This window comes from Pelophylax lessonae (genome assembly GCF_965119305.1).
Source record: "Pelophylax lessonae genome assembly, chromosome: 5".
In the NCBI taxonomy this organism is placed as follows: domain Eukaryota; kingdom Metazoa; phylum Chordata; class Amphibia; order Anura; family Ranidae; genus Pelophylax; species Pelophylax lessonae.
In genome coordinates this window covers 249,321,581-249,337,573 of record NC_138772.1, presented here as the reverse complement: position 1 = coordinate 249,337,573, position 15,993 = coordinate 249,321,581, and the positions used below count along the sequence as shown (strand labels likewise).

Below are 15,993 nucleotides of genomic sequence, written 5' to 3'. Positions count from 1 at the left end.
TGCCCCCTTCCTGACCAGGCCCTATTTTGCAATTCGGCACTGGGTTACTGTATCGGACAATTGCGCGGTCGTGCAACGCTGTACCCAAATAAAATTGATGTCCTTTTTTTCCCACAAATAGAGCTTTCTTTTGGTGGTATTTAATCACCTGTGCGATTTTTTGCGCTATATACAAAAAAAAAGCGATAATTTTTAAAAAAAATGTAAAAATCAAAATTTTTTAACATTTTAGGCCAATTTGTTTTCTGCTACATATTTTTGGTAAAAAAAAAATCGCAATAAACGTATTTTGATTGGTTTGTACCAAAGTTATCGCGTCTACTAACTACGGGAAAGATTTATATCAATTTTTTTTTTTACTAGCAATGGCGGCAATTTGCGATTTTTTTTTTCTGGGACTGAAACATTGCGGCAGGAAGATCTGATCCCTGACTGACATTTTTTACACTTTTGGGGGGACCAGTGACATTACTACAGTAATCAGTGATAAAAATGTGCACTGTTACTGTAATAATGACATTGGCAGGGAAGGGGTTAACATTATGGGTGATCAAGGGGTTAAATGTGAGCCTAGGGGTGATTCTAACTGTGGGGGGCGTGACTTCTGAAATTACCAGAGAGACATGTGATCCTATATAGAAGGATCACATGGGCTCTATGATCATTTCAGAAAGAACGGTCCGCTGTGTTTACAACAGCGGACCCGTTCTCTCTCAGCAGGGAACGATTGCGGGGGTCAGGCAGGAATCGGAACCACCTGAACCTTGCATCGACTTCCCCGCTGACGAGCAGGGGCGGGAGCGTGCTGCCGGCGGCGCGTGCTCGCCCCCTTGCCTCGTAAACGCGAGCGCCGTACATGTACGCCGATACGCAGGCTTCCTTTGACCTCTGTAATCGGGATCAATACACTGTGATAAGATACCATTCACTCCGAATTAGGAGCACCTCACAGTAGAGCACCTGTGGAGTTTTTGCATCGTGGAACACAAAGCACTCCTCAATTGGCACTTTTCAGTGGACTTTGTGTTTTTGTGCATGTTTTCATGTATATTTATTTTTCACACAATTTGCACTTAATAGCATATACACTTTGTTGTTGTTTCTATTGATATCTTTTAGTGGATTGTATGTTTTTTGTGCATTTCTATCTTTCACATAATTTTATTCCTATTTAGTTATATTTGCACTTCATTGTGGTTTACACTGGTATTTACCACCAAGTGATACAAGCGCAGCCAAGCACTGCAGCATTTAAAGCACAGGTGTCAAACACAAGGCCCGCGGGCCGAATGCGGCCCCCCAGGCCATTTCATGTGGCCCTCGCACTTCTCATGCAGCTGTGGCAGCCCCCTTATCTCTGCCCCCACCATTTCTCTGTAGTCGGCAGCAGAGAGGACAGAACTCCTTTGCCAGATCCTGCAGTACTCTGTGCAGCTGCAGAAAGGCTTGTCTTTGCCCCCCTCCTCTTCAGCAGTCCGCATCAGAGAGGAGGGCAGAACTCCTCCTACAGATCCTGCACCTCTCTGTGCAGCCTCAACACCACCTTGTCTCTGCCTCCCCAGGTCTCAGCATTCAGAAGACTCTGGAAGTTGACTCCAGCCTTTCTTTGGTTCTCTTCCAGACCCTGCACTTCTTCCCAGATCCACCCTCTGATAAGGGGGTGCATTGTGATGTAAGGGGGCGTAGGGTGCTCTGGACATCTAATCTTCCAGATATAACCGGCCCTTTGAGGGAAACCATAATGCTGATGCGGCCCGCGATGGAAGTGGAGTTTGACACCCGTTGTTCACATTGCATTTATTTTCTATCACAAGATTTAAAGGAACAGCACACCATTTTTGCACACATAGTCTGTCTTAGTAGAAACTTGACATCCGCCGATAGAAATTATCCTGTAGTGGAGCAGGAGTGCCTGGCCATTAAGTGGGCTCTAGACTTAATAGACTATTACCCCTTGGCAGGAAGTTTTGTCTAGTGTCGGACCATGCTCCATTGACCTGGATGAGACAGAGCAAACACATACATACCAGATTAGCAAGGTGACATTACAAGACTTTAAATTTGTGGTAGAACACAGACTGAGAAAGCAACGCTAGAATTCAGATGCCCTCTCTAGGGTACATTATTGGGTGTCCTACAGTGCCTTTGACACCTCTGCATTCGAGCAGAGGAGGGGGAAATATACAGGATGCCAGGAGTGTGTCCTCGATGGCAGATATCTTTCCCCACTATTTGGAATGTGGTCAAGAGAGCTTGAGACTTTGTTAGTACTGTGGGGTCCTCACCCATGTAGGATTAGGAGTTCCAGAGAAGCCCGGTCAGAGAGGCGAGGACTGATTTTCAGTACTTTCTGGTTCAGTAAGTTCTCATTAGAAACCCAAAATTTGGAGGTTTTGAAACCCCTTTGGTGGGAAAAGAACCTCCAAACCCTGATTACATGGAATGCCATCGTGAAAGAGTTAAGCCCCATGCAAGAGAGTCTTGAAAAGCAGCAGGAAGGAAACAGGTGTCTATGAGGTAGTTTGGAGTGGAACACAGCTGTGAACATGGGGTGGACTCTCTGGCGACTAAGGCTGACCATACATGGGTCGAATTCCAAACAAATTTTCTTTTGAAAATCATACATTTCGTGTGCTTTGTGATCCTGTGATGCCACTATTGATTTCTAAATCCGACCAACCAAGCCTTCAATTTCACCTTATGTTGCCTGTAAAATGTTGCTGATATTAAAAAAATATCTGTAGCGTCTTTTCAGGCGTTGTGTTCAAATAGTTCATTAGCCAGGCTGACTTAAACAAAGTGTGATTTTATTCAAACACACTTGGCACATCAAGCATAAATACAATGTAAAAAGAAGTACAGTTCAGTACATTGTAAGTGATAAAAAGCAATAGTTAGATTGGCTTCCTGCTTGCTTTGCTGCCAAAAGGTATCTGTGGTACAGCTGTTTAGGCAGAGTGTGTAGGCCTAAAGAAAACAATGAAATTAGTTTTCAGCATGTATGTGATATCCTTCAGTGTGAAGGACTGTGTGATGTGAGTGTCTGCAATGTATGTGATGCCCTGGCATCTGTGTTTGAGGAGACTGCATTTATACTGTTTCAGACCTTGAAAACTCATAATGCAGTTATGACCTAATACAGTTTAAGCTAAATGTGTGATGCCCATTCCTAATATGTATATGACCAAAACGCTGACTAGACGTGAACTACTTTGATTGACAGAAACACATAGTAGTATTCTGAAATACACCATAGTATGAAATGACCTTTTCTCAAGTCAAAATAGATCACCTTTGTAACATATACATTCTTTACAACAGTAACCAAACTTACAAAAGGATAATCAATTTCAATATATATATATATATATATATATATATACATCATAACACACAATTCTTAACGCACTATATTAAACAATTAATTAACTTAAGTAACTTAAATACTAACTTCATTATAGATAACCCACTATTCTTGACATAAAAGATATTCTAGTTAGGTATGTCTCAAATATCTCTGAAGTTATATTTTGACAAGTTTAAACATATTGGACTAAGAGGGACTTTATATGAGACCCAAGCTGGTGTTGCCCAGCGTCTCCATCCCTATAACAAAACACAAAATGAGGTTGAAGGATTGTAAGAGGTGCATGAAAGTCAGCCAGCCCCCAGTCTGATGTACTCACCCTCCAGTCTGTCACCAACCAAATATAACCTGTCTCTTGGTACAAAGAACAGGGGTTTAGTTGACACACATTTGCAAACGCATGTGAAAGCTGCAGAGCCACTTCACGGCACCCTGTTATATCTGCAGTCCTACACTCTTAATTTAGTGTCCTCACACTGGAGGCACATGGCCGCTAATGGGTGGATGGGGGAACAGGTGAGAGGGAGACAGCCCAACCTCCCCCAACCCATCCTCATCCACGACTGGCTGTTGTCTCAAAGACTCAAATAATTAGGTTTATAACCATGGTGCAAACTGGAAAAGACCAGCTGAAAAGAATTACACCTCCATCCCCTTGGTGGATGCAGCATATAGATAGGAAGGGATTTTATGTATGGGGCATGGCCTGTAAAGCTCACTGCCTTTGACCCAAGCTGGTGCTTTTCAGCTGGTCTTTTCCAGTTTGCACCATGGTTATAAAACCTAATTATTTGAGTCTTTGAGACAACAGCCAGTCGTGGATGAGGATGGGTTGGGGAAGGTTGGGCTGTCTCCCTCTCACCTGTTCCCCCATCCACCCATTAGCGGCCATGTGCCTCCAGTGTGAGGACACTAAATTAAGAGTGTAGGACTGCAGATATAACAGGGTGCCGTGAAGTGGCTCTGCAGCTTTCACATGCGTTTTCAAATGTGTGTCAACTAAACCCCTGTTCTTTGTACCAAGAGACAGGTTATATTTGGTTGGTGACAGACTGGAGGGTGAGTACATCAGACTGGGGGCTGGCTGACTTTCATGCACCTCTTACAATCCTTCAACCTCATTTTATATTTTGACAAGTTAGCCACTGACCTGGTGACCTCTCAAGCAATGAATTCTGGACAAGAGAAGGGAGACAACTGGACAAAATGACATTCAAACTCCTATATTAGGATTTGACCTTATGCCTAGCCTCCCAGTAACAAGACTTAAAGAGAACCTATGAAAGTTGGCATAAATGCAAAATCCATGATAAAGCCGAATTAGTAAAATAATTATACAATCCCCCCCTAAATATAATTTATTATATTACCTAACTCACACACACTCCATTTATGGCCCTTTCATTCACATTTTGAATCAGTTGCTCCAGATGTACCATTGTTCACTACTTGATCAGTTAAACCAGAAGTAACTCTTCGTCTAAATACACCTGTCATCATTTCTTCACCCTTTTTCATTTCTTTCTTAATTAAGTTATAAAATCGCTTCATTCTAATCATAATACAGATTTGAAATAAAATACATAATATCATAATACTAAATATAATAACTAACGGATGCAATAATATATTTCCGAGAATAAATACAGAGTGATAACCGCGCTAAGGTAAACAAAGTATAGGAAGCAGCGACTTCAAGTGTGACCACACCCTTAGATAGTATATAGAAAAATAAGTCGCGCTGAGTGATGTGGAAAAACAAATAAATGTCCAAACAATCAAATGTCCCAAAATGCCAACTTGAAATGATGTTGAAAAACGAACAAACTCCAAGGTCTCTTAGGAAATGTGCTTACCAAACGACCACTAAAAATCTGCAAGATTCATATGTCGAAGTGTATTCACAGGCCAGGGAGATTAACTGGAGTTCATATGCCCGGATCCTCAACGAGTGGTGTCATAAATTGAACATGAAAGAAAAAATCTCCATAGTGTGATACCGTACAAATAATAAATGTAGTGATCAACTATATGGATCAAATTAGATTCCACCACCAATCAGTGAAGAATCCTTGACCAAATGTGCAGCAGCTTACCAAATAAAGGAATTAAGCCAGTGAATAACCCAGTGCTGGGAGAAAAAAGATGAAGGGGAAAACCACCACCAATTGTGAAGCCTCTTACCAAATAACAAATAAAGTGAGCAAAACACGGTTATTCCAGATGCACCAAGAAGCCACCACGCCACTCAAGAGCACTGCAAGCCTCTTACCAGATGATATATGATATACACAGTAAGATCACTTGTTGCGCTTCCCCATCATAGGCAGATAGCTCCAGGACCAAATGGTATCAATAGGGATTGCTGTAGAGATCTCAGTACCAGGGTATTACACCGGCCCAAGTAGGAAAGAAAGCGCCAATAGTGTAATAAATTCTAACAAAATTTATTGTATAAAAGAAAGGCACTTACAAACATAAGTAGTAAGTCACGAAGGATGAGAAGCCGCCGGCCGGACGGCAAAGCGCATCCGCTCCTAAGATAAACTTCCGGGAATGACGTCAGCACGCCGCGACCTGATGGCGTTTCGTCCAAGAAGACGTTATCAAAGGCCTTTGATAACGTCTTCTTGGACGAAACGCCGTCAGGTCGCGGCGTGCTGACGTCATTCCCGGAAGTTTATCTTAGGAGCGGATGCGCTTTGCCGTCCGGCCGGCGGCTTCTCATCCTTCGTGACTTTTACTACTTATGTTTGTAAGTGCCTTTCTTTTATACAATAAATTTTGTTAGAATTTATTACACTATTGGCGCTTTCTTTCCTACTTGGGCCGGTGTAATACCCTGGTACTGAGATCTCTACAGCAATCCCTATTGATACCATTTGGTCCCGGAGCTATCTGCCTATGATGGGGAAGCGCAACAAGTGATCTTACTGTGCATATCATATATCATCTGGTAAGAGGCTTGCAGTGCTCTTGAGTGGCGTGGTGGCTTCTTGGTGCATCTGGAATAACCGTGTTTTGCTCACTTTATTTGTTATTTGGTAAGAGGCTTCACAATTGGTGGTGGTTTTCCCCTTCATCTTTTTTCTCCCAGCACTGGGTTATTCACTGGCTTAATTCCTTTATTTGGTAAGCTGCTGCACATTTGGTCAAGGATTCTTCACTGATTGGTGGTGGAATCTAATTTGATCCATATAGTTGATCACTACATTTATTATTTGTACGGTATCACACTATGGAGATTTTTTCTTTCATGTTCAATTTATGACACCACTCGTTGAGGATCCTGGCATATGAACTCCAGTTAATCTCCCTGGCCTGTGAATACACTTCGACATATGAATCTTGCAGATTTTTAGTGGTCGTTTGGTAAGCACATTTCCTAAGAGACCTTGGAGTTTGTTCGTTTTTCAACATCATTTCAAGTTGGCATTTTGGGACATTTGATTGTTTGGACATTTATTTGTTTTTCTACATCACTCAGCGTGACTTATTTTTCTATATCTATAAATAATATATTTCCGGCTGCAGTAGTAACTGAAGTTTTTCCCCACATCGATACAGTATGTTTAAACATTAACCACCATGAATGACCTGAAAACTCAGACCAGTCATGCTCTATTCCTTGTAAATTTCCCTGTTCATGCTTAAATATAATCTCTGCTTTCTGAAGTTCTTCAGATAAAGCAATCAATAATCCTTTATCTTTTTGTATGATATCAGCCCATTCCCTCCATGGGAATTCATCTACTTGAGATATATTATATTGTATAGGAAGAACACTTACATTTCTCATAAGCATATTCGTTAAACTAACTCTTACTCCATTTATATTGATTCCTGTAAGGTCTCCTTCTATACAATACAAACCTCGACTCAAGATTTCTGTTTGTGTGCAGGATAGGAAAAAAGCTTTTACTGTTTCAGTGTTAGTCATAACTTGAAAACAGACCTTCCTTTTTCCTACTGGAGTAACTAAGTCTAAGGCAGTTTTTAATTTCTCTATTCTCTTAAGAGATGTCTGGATTGGAAATGATTAATTTGAAAAGGACTGGCAGCAATAAATTTCCCATTAGTACACTTCGTTTTTTCAGGGGATAAAACTATAACATTGCTAATATTACATTTCATAGGATAATTTTCAAATGATATGCAACACTCATATATACCCGTGTCATTTAGAGTAGGACTAGTGTGATGATAAATAAAGCTATTATCTGTCCAATCTATATTTCCAAAATTACCCTTCCGAATTATATTAGTTGGGCTATGGAAAAGACTACCCAACAACTCACCATTTTTCTTCCAAGTTAATAGTGAATTTTGAGGTAAATATATTTGCGTAGTGCATCTCAAAATTAAATCATCTTTTCCTTCTGTAACATTAAGAGATTGCGGAGATACTTTTATATCTGGAATAATCAAATCAACAACTGTAATAAGCACCTTTACATTGACTTGAGCTAAACCTTTTACTATTTGAAAATCCCATGTTCTGTTTACATCTCCTATTTCATCTCCTGTAATTTTTAAATGTTCAGGATCTACAAACTATATGTAATTTTGTGTTAAAAACCAAATATCTGATTTGGATCCTCCTACAGAAGCAATACTTATCCTATCTGTTGTTAAATCGCCAGTCCAGGTTGTAGATTCATTTCCTTTTAAAACAATAACCCAGAATCCCATATTTGTTAAATTACATTCATATGTACCAGTTTTGTTATTATGTAGATATGATCCTTGCATTTTTATAAACTCTGTTTTGGATTCTATTCTAGCATGTATTTCAATAGTGTTACTGCGAAAAAAAATATAGTTCCATGCAACAAGTAGTCCCATAACCTATGCAAAGGAATCCATATATATCTTCGCTTGTGTCAAAGTTACTGTATCTTGGAAAATATCTCTTATTCCTGGATAGTAGTAAGTCTCTTTTATGCAGGGTCTCAGTCTGGTTTTCTTCTGCTGAGCTGGAAAAAGTCTTGTAAGTTTGTAAATAGAAGAATGTCATCAAAGAAAAAAGGAGTCCTGTGATGATGAATTTTCTCCCTTTTTATGTATTTTCTTTCATTCTGATTTTCTGATGTTTTCTTTATTTCTTTTGGAGTTTGTTGTTTCTCCATATTTGATTATCGGATTCCGTTATCTGCTAAAGAAATGCAATATCATTATCTTGGCATAAACAATTTGCATTGATTAGTGTGAACCCATATTTTTTGCTGTCTCCGTGCATTTTTCACAGAATTGAGAGGCCTTTGGACTTGTATCATTACACCTAATGTGTCCAAAATCTCAAAAGGACCTTCCCAATTACTTTGCCACGGTCCGGTTTTCCGTAAGGTTTTAATCATGACATGTCCACCTATCTCAAATTTTGAGGAATGTGGAGGTATCATTTTCTGCATATGAGAAGCTGCATGTGGCAAAATAGTGTTCAGATTGTCTTGCAACATCTGTAACCATTTGGTTCTCTCAATTGCTTCTATCTGCGGAGTAGACAAAAAAGGTTTGTGTGGAAATACCAGAGGCATTTTCCTACCTGTCATTAGTTCAAAAGGACTGTATTGTGTAGATGAGGATGTTGTACTCCTGACACTCATTAGAACAAAAGGTACAGCATCTACCCATGTACTTCCTTTGTCCAATAATATTTTTGCAATTCTGGACTTGATAGTCCTGTTCATTCTTTCCACAATACCTGCAGATTGTGGATGGTATGGAACATGAAATCTTTGTTGAATTCCCAAAATTTTGCACATTGCTTGCATTATTTTACCTGTAAAATGTGTTCCTCGATCCGAACTGAGGTTCATAGGGATCCCCCAAGTTGGAAAAACATGATTAATCAACATTTTTGCAGTTGTTAGAGCATCATCTGCGCGTACCGGTAAAATTTCTGTCCATTTCGAAAAGACGTCTACGGTTATGAGAGCAAATCTCAAACCATTTTTTCCTGTTGGCAGTGGTCCTATATAGTCAATTTGTAATGTGGACCATGGACCATTAGCTGGAGGAACTCTTTGTAAGGGAGGTTTTTGTCCCTTAGGTCTTGGGTTCACTTGAGCACAAATTAGACCAGATTGAATTACACTGTCTACAGTTTCTTCCATTTTTTCCCAGAAAAACTTCTCTTTGAGAACCTCAAGTAATTTCTGCTTACCTACATGGCCTAAGCTTTCATGATTGTATTTTGTGAATTCCACCTGCAAATGTTTTGGTATAACAGGACGCAGAATTCCGTCTAAGTCATGACACAAAATCCCGTTTTCACAAACAAAGGGAGATTTTGGATCAACCTGAGAAGCAGAAAGGGACTGATCCCTTTTCTGTTCTTCTGCAAATGAGGGAATCTATGTATCTGTTTTTCTGACTACACTCACTGAAACTGATTCAGATGGAATCTCTGACTGTTCAATAACAGCTGTTTCTTTTGCTAATGTGTCAGCTGTCCTGTTACCAATGCTTAACTCATCATTGTCTTTTTTATGAGCTGGAACTTTCACAATAGAATAAACACAAGGGTTTTTCTCTGCTAGTGTGAAAATTGATTCTATTATTTCTTTATGTACCAAAACGTTGTATGAGGCATCAACAAAACCTCTTCTTTTCCAAATTGGCAAATAGTCAGTAAGCAAACGCACAACATATGAACTGTCACTATAGATTGCTAGTGGACCGCGGTTCTCTTCATTGTTTACAGTCAGTACTGTTTCTACGGCTAACAGTTCTGCTTTTTGGACTGAAAAATGTCCTGGAAGTCTGTGCTGTATGGCATATCCTCTATTTGGAAACCAGATTGCATAACCTGCAAAATACTCTCCTGAAACACAGTATCGTGAACCATCTACAAACACTGGTTCATCCGTGTTTGGAGAGTTAGGAGAGTAGGAATCCTGGACTTCACATGAACACTCATGTTCCAATCCATTATATTCCATCAACTGAGGAAGTACATACTTTGCATTATGTTCAACCTGGATCTGTTTAGGTGATAAAGCCAACAACCATTGTGAAAATCTTAATAATTCTACATTGCCAGAGAAATGAATTTTCGTGGCCGGGAATCTTCTTTTCTTTCCGGGAATTTTCTTTTCTTGTGCTCATGAGCATTTCTTTTTTTCTTGTATTTCTCACACGATTCTCACATCATTCATTAGAAAAGCATTCATTTTTCAAAAGATTTCCAACATACCCAATCATTCGATGGCCACACGAAAATCGGCCATTGCTACAGCCCAATAACGGTGCAAAATTCAAACGAAAATTCTTAGATAAGATTTTCAAAAGAATATTCTTTCGAACATGTATAGCTTGCCTTAGATGTTGGTTTTTGAGCTCCTGTGGCGTGTCTTGTACTCTGAAAGTGGGAACCCTAAACCCTGGTGTGGGACTGAAAGACTTTCTTTATACCAGAACTATGGACTGTTTGTTTTACTTTTGCTGAAAATTTATTTGTGTTCACCTGTTATCAGAGACCAATAAAGACTATTTACTTTCACACAGGACTTGCTGGTGATCTTGGACCCTCCATGACTGTGTATGTGTGTGTGTATATATATATAGGGCATCCGGAATGTATTCACAGCGCTTCACTTTTTCTACATCTTGTTATGTTACAGCCTTTTTCCAAAATGGATTAGCTGGACCACTCAAGAACATTCACAGAGTTGTCCAATAGCCACTTCTTTGTTATCTTGACTTTGTGCTTAGGGTCGCTGTCCTGTTGAAGATTAACTTTCACCCAGCCTGAGGTCCAGAGCTATCTGGAGCAGGTTTTCAATAAGGGAGTTTCTGTGCATTGCTGCATTCATCTTTCCCTTGATCCTTACTAGTCTCCCAGTTTCTGCCGCTGAAAAACATCTCCACAGCATGATGCTGCCACCACAATGCTTCACTGTAGGGATGGTATTGGCCAGGTGATGAGCTGTGCCTAGTTTTCTCCAGGCATGATGCTGGCCATTTAGGCCAAAGAGTTCAATCTTTGTTTCATCAGACCAGAGAACTTTGTTTCTAATGGTCTGAGAGTTCTTCAGATGCCTTTTGGAAAACTCCAGGCGAGCTGTCATTTGCCTTATACTGAGGAGTGGCTTCTGTCTGGCCACGCTACCATATAGGCCTGATTGGTGGAGTATTGCAGAGATGGTTGTTCTTCTGGAAGGTTCTCCTCTCTCCACAGAGAAACACTGGCGCTCTGTCAGAGTGACCAGTAGGTTCTTGGTCAGCTCCCTAATTAAGGTCCTCAGTTTGGCTGGGCGGCCTGCTTTAGTAAACTTCTGCTTTCCAAACTTCTTCCATTTACGAATGATGGAGGCCACTGTGCTCATTGTGACCTTCAGTGCTGCAGAAATATTTCTGTACCCTTCCCCAAATTTGTGCATCCATACATCCTGTCTCTGAGGTCTACAGACAATTCCTTGGACCTAAAGGCTTGGTTTTTGCTCTGACATGCACTGTTAACTGTGGGACCTTATATAGACAGGTGTGTGCCTTTCAAAACATGTACAATCAACTGAATTTACCACAGGTGGACTCCAATAAAGTTGTAAAAACATTGCAGGGATGATCAATGGAATTAGGATGTGTCTGAGCTAAATTTTGAGTGTCATGGCAAAGGCTGTGAATATTTATGTATATGTGATTTTTTTTTTTCTTTTTTTAACCACTTTACCACCGGAGGATTTTGCTGTCTTACGTCTGGGCCACTTTTTGCGAATTCGGCACTGTGCGACTTTAACTGACAATTGCACGGTCGTGCGATGCCGTACCCAAATGAAATTGATGTCCTTTTTTTCCTACAAACAGAGCTTTCTTTTGGTGGTATTTGATCACCTGTGCGATTTTTACTTTTTGCGCTATAAACAAAAAAAGAGCGTAAATTTTGAAAAAATAACTATTTTTCACATTTTTTTATATGAAATTCCCCCCCCCCCCCCCAAAAAATGTAAAAATCAAAATTTTTAAAATTATTGGCCAATGTTTGATAAAGAAAATCGCAATAAGCATATTTTGATTGGTTTGCGCAAAAGTTATTTTGCGTTTACTAACTAAGGGAAAGATTTATGTAATTTTTGATGTTTTTTTTTAACGAGTACTGGCGGCGATCTGCGATTTCTTTTGCGGGACTGCGACATTGCGGCAGACAAATCGGACCCCTGACTGACATTTTTGACACTTTTGGGGGTACCAGTGACATTACTGCAGTAATCAGTGCTATAAATATGCACTGTTACTGTAAAAATGACACTGGCAGTGAAGGGGTTAATTTTATTGGAGAGGGAGGGGTTAATGTATGCCTGGTGCTTACTGACGTGTGTGGGGGGATGTGACTGAGTGACACAGGGACAGATCGTAGGTTGAGCTATGCTGAACCCTGCAATCTGTCCCTGCCTGTCACTTAGGAGTTTACACAAGCGGGCGGATCTCCACACTCGATTCCCCGACGATCGGGGAAGAGCAGCGGCGATCGCCGCCGCTCCTCCCCTGGCCCGACTCCCCCTGTGACTGAATACAGCGGGAGCGAGCCTCCGGCAGGCGCGCGCGTGCCGCCTGAAAGGGGGAGGGTCTGCCGACGTAGGTCTACGTCGTCAGACCTACAAGAGCCACTTTGCCGCAGTACAGCTCTAGTGAGCAGCGGTAAAGTGGTTAATATATCTGTAAATATTTCAAACAAACTTCTTTCACATTGTCATTATGGGGTATTGTTTGTAGAATTTCTAAAATAATATTGAATGTATTCCATTTTGGAATAAGGCTGTAACATAACAAAATGTGGAAAAAGTGAAGCGCTGTGAATACATTTCGGATGCACTGTACATATACACACATATATATAGATTAGATTAGTAGGTATAATGCCAGGCGGGTGTGGAGATGCGACTCTGTGTACATCTTCTGATATGTATGCTTCCTCGATCATACGATCGAGGGCGAATACAAATGCACAAAATGTAAGCACGTTGCTTCCCTGGAAGCTCAGGTCCTAAATCTAGGGAGGCAGCTGGCAACGCTGAGCCAAATGGCCATACCGAAGGAGAGCTGGGAGCGTACCTGTCAGGTGCAGGCAGGGGCCTGCACAGAGGTGGGCGGAGTATTGGAAGTGCAGGCATCAGAGCAGAGTAGAGGGGTGACAGTTAGGAGGTGTAGAAGGGGACAAGGCAAGGAGGCTGGTCCTGAGCTGGAGCACCCCAATAGATATGCACCGTTGCGTGATTGTTGGGGAAACCAGTCAGGGACCAGCATTGCTGGAGCAGAGTGACGCCCCTAGCTGCCAGGGGAAGAACTCCTCCAGTGAGGCCAGGAGAAAGGGAAAGGAAAGACAGTTGCTGGTGGTAGGGGACTCAATCATTAGAAGGACAGAGAGGGCAATCTGTCACAAAGACCGTGGGTGCCGAACAGTCTGTTCTTTACCGGGCACTCGGGTTCGGCACATCGCGGATCGGGTGGACAGATTATTGGGTGGGGCTGGGGAAGACCCAGCTGTCATGGTACACGTGGGTACCAATGACATAGGCAGAGGCAGATGGAGAGTCCTAAACTATTTCAGAGACTTGGGCGCTAAGTTGCAGTGGGAGATTAGGGAAGTTAACAAGTGGCTGAGGAGCTGGTGTAGTAAGGAGGGTTTTGGGTTCCTGGAGAACTGGGCCGACTTCTCAGTCGGCCACCGGCTCTTTGGTAGGGACGGATTGCACCTATATGGGGAGGGTGCAGCCGTACTGGGTGAGAGGATGGCCACAAAGTTAGAGGGTCTTTTAAACTAGGTGATGGGGGGAGGGTACAGATGTAGAATTAGCCAGTGGAAAGCAAGATTCAGAGGGCAGAAATGGGGGCATTAGCGGTAGGGTGTTCGGCGCTCCTAAACCCAGGGTGGGTATGGGGAAAAATCAAGAGAGCAGCCTAAAAACATCAAATGAGGATATATGTAACCGGTCAAAATTACGAGGCTTGTATACCAATGCCAGAAGCCTGGCTAACAAGATGGGAGAGCTGGAGCTACTGATGTTTGGGGAGGACTTAGATTTTGTGGGGATAACAGAGACTTGGTTTGACAGCTCTCATGACTGGATGGCGACCATTCAGGAATTCCCTTTATCGCGGAGATAGAGAAGGTAAAAAAGGGGGAGGGGTATGTCTGTCTGATATTAATAATGGAGCTATGGACGAGGCAGAATCCCTACGGGTAGAACTTCAAAGGGAAGCCACTGTGGGGAAGGTAATATTGGGCGTATGCTATAGGCCCCCCAACCAGAGGGAGGAGTGGGAGGCGGACCTCCTTTTACAGATAGGATTGGCAGCAAGGATGGGAAATGTCATTATAATGGGGGACTTTAATTATCCAAATATAGACTGGGCAGAAGGAACCGTACATTCAGCCAAGGGCTCGGCAGTTCCTAAATGTTTTGCAGGACAATTTCATGGGTCAGATGGTGAATGCACCGACAAGAAACAATGCGGTACTTGACCTACTGATTACCAACAATACAGACCTGCTCACGGGTATAGAAATATGGGGCAACTTAGGAAACCTAGGTCAATTAGTTTCAGTATTAGTTATAGTAATAGGAAACACAAGGGCAATAGAAGAACACTGAATTTCAAAAGAGCCAATTTCCCAAAACTGCGCTCTCTGCTAGAAAATATCAAATGGGATAGAACCCTGGGAACAAAGAACATGGGGGAAAAATGGGAGTGCTTCAAGAGCATATTTAACAAAGGGATTGACCAGTGTATTCTAAAGGGAAATAAATTTAAAAGAGCAAAACTAAACCCTGGGTGGCTAAACTCCAACATAAAATTGCATATAATGTTAAAGGAAAGGCTTTCAAAAAATACAAGACTAAGGGGTCATTGGCAGCATTCAAGCATTACAAAGAGTGTAATAAGAAATATAAAGACGAAATCAGGGCGGCTAAAATAGAACACGAGAGACATATAGCAAAAGAGAGTAAAAAGAACCCCAAAAAATTCTTTAAGTATATAAACAGTAAGAAAGCGAGGCCAGAACACATTGGCCCCATAAAAGACGATAAGGGAGTTTTGGCCACAGAGGACAGGGAAAAGGCGGTAGTGTTAAATCATTTCTTCTCTTAAGTCTTCACAAAAAAATTGGGGGGCTACACTTGTAAGCTTGTCAGCTTGTAAGGCCAAACTAAACAACACACCTCATGAAATACAGCCATGGCTAACAGAAGATAGACTTAGAACTAAACTAGAGAAACTTAACATAAATAAATCCCCGGGACCGGATGGCTTGCACCCGAGGGTTCTTAAAGAGCTCAGCCAGGTGATTGCCAGACCATTATTCTTGATCTTTAAGGATATTTTACAGACGGGTATGGTGCCAGCTGATTGGAAAAAAGCCAACGTGGTACCAATATTTAAAAAGGGGCCGAGATATATCCCGGGTAACTATAGGCCGGTCAGCCTAACATCAGTAGTCTGCAAGATTTTTGAGGGGATGTTAAAGGACCACATACAAGACTTTAGTAATGAAAATGGTATTATTAGTAGTAATCAGCATGGATTCATGAAAAATCTTTCTTGCCAAACCAATCTATTAACCTTCTATGATGAAGTGAACTGCCACCTAGATAAAGGTAAGCCTGTGGATGTGATGTACCTGG

General features: G+C 41.4%; 2 protein-coding genes and 1 pseudogene across 3 annotated transcripts in view; 1 reads left to right on the top strand and 2 right to left on the bottom strand.

The window, feature by feature from the left end:
• Positions 1–15,993, top strand: part of LOC309556663 (polypeptide N-acetylgalactosaminyltransferase 4-like) — a 662,237-nt gene that overhangs the window by 637,606 nt on the left and 8,638 nt on the right. The gene's annotated exons all lie outside the window — the stretch shown is intronic.
• On the bottom strand, positions 4,721–7,367 carry LOC309555367 (uncharacterized protein; the record flags this gene model as incomplete). Its single annotated transcript, XM_082257347.1, has 2 exons — positions 4,721–4,996; positions 6,888–7,367. Coding segments are annotated over 2 exons (708 nt in total), but the record flags the coding sequence as incomplete, so codon positions are not given.
• Positions 7,373–15,549, bottom strand: LOC309555596 (annotated as a pseudogene). Its single transcript has 4 exons — positions 15,532–15,549; positions 9,754–10,353; positions 8,647–8,859; positions 7,373–8,519 (listed from the first exon to the last, which is right to left on the bottom strand). The product of its transcript is annotated as an uncharacterized misc_RNA (transcript).